Raw genomic sequence first — 12,199 nt, 5'->3', positions numbered from 1 at the left:
CCTCCTCTCATAGTTCCACTTCCTTATTTCCTCTTACTCTCTAACAGTATATTTTTCTTTTTCTCTTCTCCTTACTCCTTTCCTCTCGGTGGCGGCCAAGCTAAGAGGTTGTCAGTCACGTCCTTACGGACTGCTATCATGTGCTTGGCAACGTGCTAAGCTGCAGAATTGATCAAGCAGAACAAACCAAAATCCCTAGCCTTACAAAAGATGTGAATAGTTTTTCATAAAATACAGTGGAGGTTAAGATACACCTAGCAGAACAAAGGTTGGCAAACTCTGGCCCCTCAAGTCAAATCCAGTCTACCACCTGGTTTTATAAAGTTTTATGGAAACACAGCCATGCCCGTTGGTTTACATCTTGTCTGTGGTTCATCTGGGGCTACAACTGCCAAGTTGAATAGTTGCAACAGAAACTATAGGGGCCAAAAAGCAAAAAAAAAAAAAAAAAAAAAAAAAAAAAAAAAAAAATTTACTATCTGGTTCTTTACAGAAAAAGTCTACCAATCCCTGTTATAAGTCATCACCTGAGTTTTCGTGCTTCTTTAAAGATGAGCACAAGCTAATCTCAAATGTTAAAGCAAAATTAAAACAATATCCTCTGTTTTTTGCTAATGAGGAAATTAAAGAAAAGATAGTATTTGTACTTTTAACAGATATTCAAAACAATTTTTTGTTTAGTTCTAAGTATTTTTCCTAAAATATAAGTTTTTTTCTATGTAAATCAACAGAAAATCAGGTACCTGCTTTCTGGGCAGAATCTTCAGGAGTTAAAAGGGCAGAACCACTCTGAAATTTTGTTCCAGAAATTTTTGGAGGTATGGAATTATTTTGCTTGGAGGTATCTTTCCATAGCGGTATTAGAAGTTTAGCCTAAAATATAGTACCTTTTTAAGAGTGTTAACATTCATAACCCCTCAAAATAGTTTTTAGAAACTCCAATACATTTCTAAGAACTTTTAACATAATTTAAGGGGGCACCTGGGTCATGATCTCATGGTCTGTGGGTTCAAGCCCCGTGTTGGGCTCTGTGCTGGCAATGTGGAGCCTGCTTGGGATTCTCTCTCTCTCCTTCTCTCTTTACCCGTTTCCCCACTTGCTCACTCGCTCTCTCTCAAAATATATAAACAAACTTAAAAAATAAAAAAAAAAATTAAATGCTTTAAGTATTGGATTTGCTCCATTTGAAAATAAACACTAAGACCATAAGATCCTAGAATTGGAAGCACATGGTCATATATCAATTCATAATTCTAACTCAAAGATAAGTCTAATCAAAGTTCTCAAAGTAGGGAACACAGCATCGGCAGCACCCCAGAACTTGACAGAAATGCAAATTCCAGAGCCCCATCTATTATTTACTCAGTCAGCAACAATGGGATGGAACCTAGCAAACTGCATTTAAACAAGCCTTCTTGGTCATTCTGATGATCCCTGCAGCTTGAGAACCACGTCTTATAAATACAGTTTTATTGAAACGCAACACGCCCATTGCTTTAGGTATTGTTCATGGCTGCTTTCACGCTACGGTGGAAGAGATGTATAGTCACCACAGAAAATATTACAATCTTCTGTGTCTAGAATGTTAACAATATTTACATCTAACCCTTCACAGAAAAAGTTTGCTGATTCCTGCCCTAAATTATCCTCTTATACTCCAACACAAAGAAATGAATTTTGGATGTTAATATTTGTACAAACTCAGTAACGCCCTTGCCGGAAAATAAACAGACTTCCTGTCAGTTGCAGAGCTTAAATGTATGGATTCTCAAAGCTTTGATGTTTGAGGTTATTTCAAACAAAAGCTGTATGTACTTTAAATTTTTCTTTTGGCCTATTTCTAACGGATAACTCCTATTCGTTTGAACTATTCAAACAAATATTTAGGTCCTCACTCTGGCTCACAGGTTTAAACTATAAGCTATCTTCGTCGGTATAGAACAGGACAGTCCCTTAGATTCACAGAGGACAGCGGATGGAAGGGGGCAGGTGGGGACAGATAACTAGCTGTGATGGGAGTACTAAGCACATTATATTTCTGCACGGGTGGGCAGGGTGCTGCCGATGCCCTGAGAATCCCAGAAGCCACCTCCTTAGAAAACTCACATACATGGCACTATATGTGTAGCCTATATAGTTCATTTGACAAAGAACAAAAACCAAGTATTTAGAGGAGTAATTCAGCTATGAACAGGAAAAATTGGCTTTGAATTTGTCTGGACAACGCTAGTGTCCAATTTTTTTTTTTTTTTAACGTTTATTTATTCTTGAGAGAGAGACAGAGCATGAGCAGGGGAGGGGCAGAGAAAGAGGAAGACACAGATTCTGAGGCAGGCTCCAGGCTCCGAGCTGTCAGCACAGAGCCCGACACGGGGCTGGAACTCACAAGCTGTGAGATCATGACCTGAGCCGAAGTCAGACGCTTAACCGACTGAGCCACCCGGGTCCCCCCTTAACTATGTTACTTTAAAACAAGAATAACTGAAGTGAATTCAGAAACTTTGAGGGTTTATTCAATATTTATGTAAGCCTGAAGTCATTTCAACCACTTACAAAGATTTAAATGTTTAAGTCATTAAAAGCTTTAGAAATAACAGGTCAGCCACCTGAAAACCAAGGGAAGAATTAAACCAAGAAGTTTATTTCAAAGTGTTAATTCAGAGAGCGTATATTTACAGGAAGTCAGGACAGCCCAGATTTTAGCATCATTCGTAAAAAAACATCTTTCAGATCCTGAACTGTTTACCCAAGATTCACACTAAATAACCATTTATAAGACCTTGCCATCTCTATTGACAGCGATTTATGTACCAACAAACTACTGGTTATTCTCCCATTCCTGAAAGAAGATCTTTTTTTTTTTTTTGAGAAATAAATGACATTTAACCCTAAACAGATTGAACTGTTTCAGGCTAATGCCCTAGGGGCACATGGCTGCCCAGATCAAATTTACTTACTTCGTCCTTCTCATGGTCACTGCCGCTGCTGGGGGGGGGAAATGGCAAAACTAAAAGAAAAGAAGTGTACAACGGGGAAGTTTGCCTATGAGACGTACAAAAATTCATTTCTCCCACTCTCCCAGTTATACATGCCCATACTAGAAGTGATTCCCACATCCTGAAGCGTGCTCACATGTGTAGCTCTTAAGATCCCTTTCTAATATCCACCTTGTTCCTGAGACCTCACCCCCCGACATGAATTTTATGCTCCAGACCCTACCTCTGATGCTGTCCTCACGTCAATTTGTCCTCGTAATTTTACCTCATTTGAAACATTTCCTCTTCTGCACACCTCTCTGAGTGCTGGTCTTTCCCAAGGATTAGCTCAAATCCCACCTGCCTCTTCCTTGAAGCTTCTCCTAGCTCCTTCTTCTAGCTCATGCTAGATGATCCTTATCTGAACTCCTACTCCATTTATCTGTAGCTTATATTTAATTATCGGTCAATTCTACATTCTCTCGTATGGTTTCGTGGACGTACATGTTGGCCTTTCCAACGTAATCGTAGCAGGGAAGGGAGGGCACGTAATCAGTTTGTCTTTGGTACCCTCCCTCCTTCCGTCACATAACTGAAAAATGCCTGATTTATTTGAAAAACGACTTGAAAGAAGACACAGACCAAACTCACTTCTCACATTACTTCTAATTCTCGTCTTTTTTCTCCCGGAATACGGTCTTAGGGATTTCCTTTTTTGGTTACTGGTCCAAGATCGTTCACTGGTTCCAGTACTCGAATCCTGATCACTCTCTGAGAAGAGGTGTTTCCTGTAATTGAACTTTCACAAGCACAGATGAGAAATGAGCCCTATTCACAGGGTGTCAGTGTCCTTTATGTACAATTAAACATATCGCTACAGGGTCAGACAAAAGACCGGTAACTCCTTCTAGAAGACTGCGCTCTCCTGTAGTGTAAAGGCAGAGAAGTAAGGAGAGGGGAGAAAAAGAACAGGTTTCATCAGTCAGTTCTCAACCAAACTGCTGTTGTGAGGGATGGGAGTCCTCTCTCATCAAAAATAGTTGCAACTGAAGAGACCATAGGTGACTGTTCAGAAGCTGACATACCTGAATATCATCCCAACACTTTTAACTTCAAAATATTATTGCAAGTGACAGAAGAATTTATAAAAATACTTTTTGCAATGACAAGCATTTCATTTAGAGTACCTAAAGTCGAACAAGGGAGTAATTTCTATTTAAACCTCAAAGTATTTTTGAAAGTAAGACTAGCCTGGGGCGCCTGGGTGGCTCAGTTGGTTAAGCATCGAACTTCGGCTCAGGTCATGATCTCATGGTCCGTGAGTTCGGCTCAGGTCATGATCTCATGGTCCGTGAGTTCGGCTCAGGTCATGACCTCATGGTCCGTGAGTTCGGCTCAGGTCATGATCTCATGGTCCGTGAGTTCAAGCCCCGGGGCCGGGCTCTGTGCTGACAGCTCAGAGCCCGGAGCCTGCTTCAGATTCTGTGTCTCCTTCTCCGCCCCTCCCCTGCTCAAATCCTGGGGGTGGGAGAGCTTTAAAAATTTCCAGGGCCTAAACATCACCCTAGATCAGTTAAGTCAGAATCTGGGGGAAGGGACCCAGGCTCCAATAGTCTCATCAGCTTTCCTAGCGTGTTTCCAGTTCAAAGACTGAGCAGCAAAGAGTGAGGACCATTGCTAAAAGCAAGCCAGATGGAGACTTAACTTGATGAAAGCCCATGATCTCAATTAAAAAAATTTCATTTAGGGGCGCCTGGGTGGCGCAGTCGGTTAGGCGTCCGACTTCAGCCAGGTCACGATCTCGCGGTCCGTGAGTTCGAGCCCCGCGTCAGGCTCTGGGCTGATGGCTCAGAGCCTGGAACCTGTTTCCGATTCTGTGTCTCCCTCTCTCTCTGACCCTCATGCTCTGTCTCTCTCTGTCCCAAAAATAAATAAACGTTGAAAAAAAAATTTCATTTAATGTTCATTATAGAGTTTTTTTTTTTTAATTTTTTTTTCCCAACGTTTATTTTTTTTGGGGGGACAGAGAGAGACAGAGCATGAACGACGCGGGGCTCGAACTCACGGACCGCGAGATCGTGACCTGGCTGAAATCGGGCGCTTAACCGACTGCGCCACCCAGGTGCCCCCATTATAGAGTTTTTAAAATGCACTGACTATGGACTTGGAGCAGTGTGCTTCCTGAAGTGAGAGGCACACAGAAAGGGTGTAAGTTGGTGCAAATAGGAATGAAAAAAAACCACGTTATGGACTCACAGTAAATAATTTCATCTCAGTTCAGCAACACTTCTGATTCAATTCAGGATAAATCACAGGTGCTAGAGGGTCCTTAACACTTTTCTTCTACTTAATCTTTTTTAACAAAGCAAGAACGGACTTTCGGTTTAAAAGTGAAATAATTTTTTTATGATAAGTCTCAGATCAATTTAATTAGAGATAATAAAGGACCAGGGTGGGGACACATTTTGAAGAAGACTTGCAGATAACTGAAATTTTGAAAGTAACTGCCTTAAGACCAGTAAAGTTACTCCATTACCGACATCCTTGTTTCTGGCTTTCTCTCCGCCTCGGAAGCAGAATCTGCCCTAAAACAAAATAGGTCAGATGAACAGAACTGTATCAACACTGCCTTCTCCCTCCCTTCACTGCCCAGCCCAGACATTTTTCCCCCCTTTCTGTGCCCTTTGTCTGATTGTGAGCCCAGTGCGTGGGAGGTACCCCCCACCCCCAATCCTGCAGACCGACTTCTTATCTTATAACCCATTTCTATAGATTCTCTACCAGACGACAACTGGTTCTTTAAAGCAAAGGAATCTTTGTTGGACTCTTCTCTGCCGGGCATACAGAGAACTGGGAAGGGCAAGTTAAAAACCAGCAGGGAAGCAGGGAGGTGTGGCAATGCTGCAGAATGGCATTTCCTGCCTGGCTCTTCCTTAGAATCAACAAGGAAGCTTAACAAGAAAGCTCTTCCCAATAATTAGTGAATACTGAGCAATTTCTCATATACCTGCTGGCCATTTATGGCCTTCGGAGAAGTGTCCATTCAAGTCCTTTGCCCGCTTTTTAAATTGGGCTGATTTTATGGCTATTGAGTTGTAGGAGTTCCTTAGGTATTTTGGTAATTAACTCCTTATTGGATATATGCTGTGATTTAAAAAAAAAAAAAACAACCACACCCAAAAGATAACAAGTGTTGGTGAAAATGCGGAGAAATTGGAACACTTACAAATTGTTTGTAGGAGCGTAAAATGGTATAGCCACCATGGAAAACAATATAGAAATTCCTCAAAAAATTAAAAGTAGAACTATCGTATGATCCAGCAATTGTATTTCCGGGTATACACCCAAAAGAATTAAAATCAAGAGCTTGACGAGATACTGGCAATCCCATATTCATTTACGTATTACTTACAATAGTCAAGTTATGGAGACAATATGGATAAAATGTGGTGTTATATACATTACTTACAGACAGACACACACAAATACTATTCAGTATTAAAAGAAAATCCTGAAATATGTAACAACATGGATAAACTTGGAAGGCATTTTGATAAAATAAGCCAGCCGCAAAAGGACAAATAGAGCATGCTTCTACTTCTAGAATATCTAACGTGATATCTACATATCTGATATTTTAGATATCCGATACCTAAAATAATCAAACAATAGAAACAATAGAGAGGTTATTGAAAGGAGCTGGAGAGAGAAATATGGAGTTATTTTTCAATAGGTATAATGTTGTGTAAGACGCAGGATAAGTTTTAGAGATCCATTGTTTCACACTGTGCCTACAGTTAACAATACTGTGCTCTGCACTTAAAAATGTGTCAAGATGGTAGAACTCACGCTAAGTGTTTTTGTCATAATGAAAACCAAAATCAAAGACAAACGAAAAAGCTAACGCACCATATTTCTGGGTAACCATTGATCCACTTTCTGCCTCTATAAATTAGTTTGCATTTTCTAGTATCTTATATGAATGGAATCATACAACGTGTACTCTTTTTTGTCTGGCTTCTTTCATTTGGCATGATTATTTGGAGATTATTCAGTTGTGTGTATCAACTTTTTATTTCTTTTTATTCCTGAGTAGTCCGTCATGTGGATATACTAAAATCTGTTTATGCACTCATCTGTTGATGGGCATTTGGGTTGTTTCCAGTTCAGGATAATTACAAATAAAGCTGCTCTAAACACTCATTTGTGTGGACATATGCTGTTCCTTCTCTCGGGTAGACGGCTAGGAGTGGAGAAGCGAGACTGTAAGACATGTACATATTTAACATTTTAAAAAACTACCAGCAGTGTATAAAGTTCCAGTTGTTCTTCATCCTCACCAACAATTGGTATAGTCTGTATTTCTCATTTTAATCACTGTACTACATGTGTGCTAGTATCTCACCATTTTAATCTAGATTTCCCTAATAGCTCATGACATTGAACAAGTACTTAGCTATCATCTGTAGATCTTCCTTACTGAAGTGGCTGTTCAAATCTTTTGCCTATATTTTTACCAGGTTGTAGTTTTGTTATTGAATTTTGAGAGTACTTAACATATTTTGGGTACAAGTCCTTTAACAAGTACAGGTTTTACCAATTTTTTCTGCAAGTGTGTATCCGCTCCCTTCATTCTCCTAAATTTTTTTTGAAAGTTTTAAATTTTGATTAAGTTCAATTTATCAATTTGTTTTTTTATGGCCCGCACTTTGGTGTTATATCTAAAAAATCTTTGCCTAGGAACGTCACAAAGATGTTTTCTTATGCTTTCTTTCAGTTAGGTTTTTACATTTGGATTTATGATTGATTTTGTTATTTGTGTGTGTGTGTGTGTGTGTGTGTGTGTGTGTGGTGGAATGTAAAGACCAAATACCATCGATCTTGTTGCATATACAGAGAGTCAATGGTTCTAGCACCATTTGTTGGAAAAAGTGATTTCTCCACTGAATTGTCTTTGCATTTTTGTCACATGGCAGTTGTCCATATAGGCATAGGAAGACTTCCCGCTCTGTTCCACTTATCTACCTTTATGGCAACAACATACTCTCTTGATTACTGTTAGCTTTATACAAAGTCTTGAAATACATAATATATTAGTCACTTTGTATTTCTTTTTGAAATTTGTTCTGGGAGTTACAGGTTCTTTAAATTCCCATCTGAAATATAAAAATACCTTGCCAATTTCTAAAAACAAAAACACAAATCTCTGCTGGGATTTGAACTGGCTTTGTATGAAACCTATTAGAGATCAATTTGAGAAAAACTGGCATCTTATCAACATTCAGGCTGCCATCCCATGATGAGAGAGAGTTATCTCTCTCCATTTATTCAGATCTTCCTTAATAGCTCTTAGCAATACCTTGTACTCTTCAGTGTAAAAGTCTTGCAAATCTTTTGCCAAATTAATCCTTATCTATGTCATTTTTAATACTATTGTAAATGGTGATGCTAAAAAATTTGATTGTTGCTAGCATACAGAAAGAAACTTGATTTTTTATATCAATCTTGTATGCTTCAATTTTGTTACATTTACTTATTAGTCCTTTAATAATTAATTTCCACCGGGGGCTCGCTCCTTGCGTGGCTCAGTCGGTTAAGCATCTGACTTCAGCTCAGGTCATGATTTCATGATTTGTGAGTTTGAGTGCCATGTCTGGCTCTGTGCTCACAGCTTCGAGCCTGGAGCCTGCTTCAGATTCTGTGTCTCCCTCGCTCTTTGCCCCTCCCCCAGTTGTGCTATGTCTGTCTCTGTCTCTCAAAAATAATAATCAACATAAAAAAAATAATTTCCACAAAGTTGCAGGATACAAAATGAACACAGAGACGTCAGTTGTGTTTCTATACACCAATAAAGAACAATCTGCAAAGGAAATGAAGAAAATAATTCCATTTACAACAGCATCAGAAACAAATTATTTAGGCATAGACTCAAGGAGGTGAAAAATGGAAAGATATCCCATGTTCATGGATTAGAATACAATATTATTAAGATGCCAACACTACACAAAGCATTCTACAAATTCAATACTATCCTTATAGAAATCCTAATTTTTTCAGAAAGAAGAGAACCCATCCTAATTGTCATATGATATCCCAAAGAACTCAGAAATGCAAAAAAAAAAAAAAAAAAAAAAAAAAAAGTCTTGGAAAACAAGAACAAAACTGAATACGTCACACTCCCTGATTTCAAAACTTACTACAAAATGACAGTCACAACACTGCGGTGCTGCCACGAAGACAGACATACAGACCAATAATAGAAGGGAGTGCACAGAAAAAAAACTTTCTCACATATGGCCGAATGATTTTTTGACAAAGATACCAAAACTATTCAACGGGAGAAAGAATAATTTCCTCAACAAATGGTGTTGAGAAGCCTAGAAATTCACATTCAAAAGAATGAAGCTGGACCTTCTACAAATACAAAAAGAAACTCAAAATAGATCCAAGACTGAAACATAATCATTGAAACAATAAACCTCCTAACAGAGAAAAACTTAAATGACGTTGGACCTTGCCGGCAATGATTTCTTGAGTATGACACCAATAACATAGCCAACAAAAGAAAAAAATACATTGGACTTTATCAAATTAAAAACTTCTGTGCACCAAGATATATAATCAACGAAGTGAAAAAACAGCCCATAGAGTGGAATATTTTCAGATCACACATTTGATACAGTTAATATTCTAAAATATGCAAAGAACTCCTACAACTCAACAATAAATAACCAAATTTAATTACCTGGCCATTTCTCCAAGTAACATATGCAAGTGGCCAATAAGCATATGAAAAGAATCTCAACATCAGTAATTATAAAAGCAACTCAAACCCCCAGAAAGATACTGTCTTACGTGCATTAGCACGACTATTATCAAAAACAACGGTGTTGGCAAGGAGGTGGAGAAATTTACACCCTTGTGCACTGTTAGTAGGAATATAAAATGATGCAGTTGTTCCAGAGAATCTCAAAAAATTAAAACTAGACTGTTTTACATAAATTCCACTTCTGGATACATGCAAAAGAATTGAAGGTAGGAATTCAAACAGGTATTCAAACACCCATGTTCATAGCAGCATTATTCACAATAGCTAAAAGGTGGAAGCCACCCAACTGTCCACTGAAGGATAAATGGATAAGCAAAATGTGGTATGTATGTATATTCAATCTTCAAAAGAAAGGAAATTCTAACAAAAGTTACAACACGAATGGATCTTGAAAACATTATGCTAAGTGAAATAAGCCAGACACAAAAGGACAAATTTATATGGTATACCTATGCTAGTCAAATTCAGACTAGGGGATCGGGGAGGGGGAAATTGGGAGTTATAGTTTAATGGTACAGAGTTATATTACAAAAAGAAAAAAAAAACAGACCAATATTCCTGATGAACATAGATTCAAAAATCCTCAAAAAAAATATCAGCAAACTGAATTCAGTAACACATGAAAAGGATCGTTCACCACAATCAAGTGGTATTTATTTCAGGAATGCAAGGATGATACAATAGCCACAAATCAATCACCGTGATACACACATTAACAAAATGAAGGGTAAAAGTAAAATGATGATCTCAAAAGATGCAGAAAAAAACATTTGACAAAATTCTACATCCATTTGTAATAAAAACTCTCAACGTAAGTTTAAAGAGAACATACCTCAACGTAATAAAACCACATATGACAAACCCACACCTAATATCCTACTTCATGGTGAAAGGCCAAAAGCTTTTACTCTAAGATCAGCGACAATAAGGATGCCTACTATCATCACTTTTACTCAACATAGTACTGGAAGGCCTAGCTGCAGCAGACAAGAAATAAACACAAATTCATGAGGAAGAAGTAAAACTGTCACTATTCGGGGGCACCTGGGTGGCTCAGTTGGTTGAGCATCCGACTTCAGCTCAGGTCATGATCTCACAGCTCGTGAGTTCAAGCCCCGTGTCAGACTCTGTGCTGACAGCTCGGAGCCTGGAGCCTGCTTCAGAATCTGTGCCTCCCTCTCTCTCTCTCTCTGCCCCAACCCACTCACATTCTCTGTCTCTCTCAAAAATAAATAAAACATTAAAAAAAAAACCTGTCACTATTTGCAGATGGCATAATACTGTGTATAGAAACCATAAAGACTCCACCAAAAAACTATTAGAATAAATGAATTCAGTAAAGTTGCAGATCCAAAGTGTACAGAAATCTGTTGCATTCTTATACACTAATAATGAACTACCAATAATGAAGTTGTTAAAACAACCCATATAAAATTACACCAAAAAAAAACACCTTAAAAATAAATTTAACCAAAGTAGTGCAAGACCTATACTCTGAGAACTGTAGAATGTTAATGAAAGCTAATGAAAATGATATAAATAAATGGAAAGATATACTGTGCTCATGAATTGGAATAATACTGTTAAAATGTCCATGCTATCCAAAGCAATCTACAGATTCAATACAACTTCCATCAAAATACCAGAGTATTTTTAACTGGAATAATTTGTATGGAACCACAAAAGACCCCCAATATCCAAAGCAACCTTGAGAAAAAAAAGAAGGAAAATGGCAGTATCCCAGTCCCAAATTTCAAATTATATTACAAAGCTTTAGTCATCAAAACAGTATGGTACTGGCCCAGGTACAGACATACAGATCAATAGAACAGACAGTCCAGAAATAAACCCACAGTTATATGGTCAAGTAATCTACAGCAAAGGAGTAAAGAACATACTATGGGGAAAAGACAATCTCTTCAATACATGGTGTTGAGAAAAATGGACAGGTACGTGCAAAAGAATGAAACTGGACCACTTTCTTACACCATACAAAAAAATAAACTCAAGCGGAACAAAGGCCTAAATAGAACTGCAACCATAAAACTCCTAGAAGGAAATAGGCAGTAAACTCATGGACATCAGCTATAACAATATTTTTCACGGTCTTCTCAGGCAAGGGCAACAAAAGCAAAAACAAACCATTGGGACTACACCAAAATAAAAAGCTTTTGCACAGCAAGGGAAACCATAGACAAAAGGAAAAGACAACCTATTCAATGAAAGAAGATATATGTAACTGATTTATCGGGTAAGGAGTTAATAACCAAAATATATGAAGCACTGATATAAGTCAACACCAAAAAGACAAGTAATTCCAAAATGCGTGGAGGACCTGAATAGACCTCTTCCCAAAGATGACATAAAGATGACCAACAGACACATGCAAAGATGC

General features: G+C 38.2%; 1 protein-coding gene across 1 annotated transcript in view; it reads right to left on the bottom strand.

Moving 5' to 3' along the window:
• SYCP2L (synaptonemal complex protein 2 like) overlaps positions 1 to 12,199 on the bottom strand; it is a 108,794-nt gene that overhangs the window by 32,995 nt on the left and 63,600 nt on the right. The window contains exons 18-21 of the mRNA XM_053223403.1: positions 5,512 to 5,560; positions 3,627 to 3,774; positions 2,958 to 3,007; positions 744 to 873 (exon numbers count right to left, since the gene is read on the bottom strand). Of these exons, the coding sequence (XP_053079378.1) occupies positions 744 to 873; positions 2,958 to 3,007; positions 3,627 to 3,774; positions 5,512 to 5,560 (377 nt within the window). The remainder of the gene's footprint in view (positions 1 to 743; positions 874 to 2,957; positions 3,008 to 3,626; positions 3,775 to 5,511; positions 5,561 to 12,199) is intronic.

The sequence above is a fragment of the Acinonyx jubatus genome, chromosome B2 (genome assembly GCF_027475565.1).
Source record: "Acinonyx jubatus isolate Ajub_Pintada_27869175 chromosome B2, VMU_Ajub_asm_v1.0, whole genome shotgun sequence".
NCBI lineage: Eukaryota > Metazoa > Chordata > Mammalia > Carnivora > Felidae > Acinonyx > Acinonyx jubatus.
Note: the sequence above shows the minus strand (reverse complement) of the source record. Positions and strands in the feature narration are given on the sequence as shown.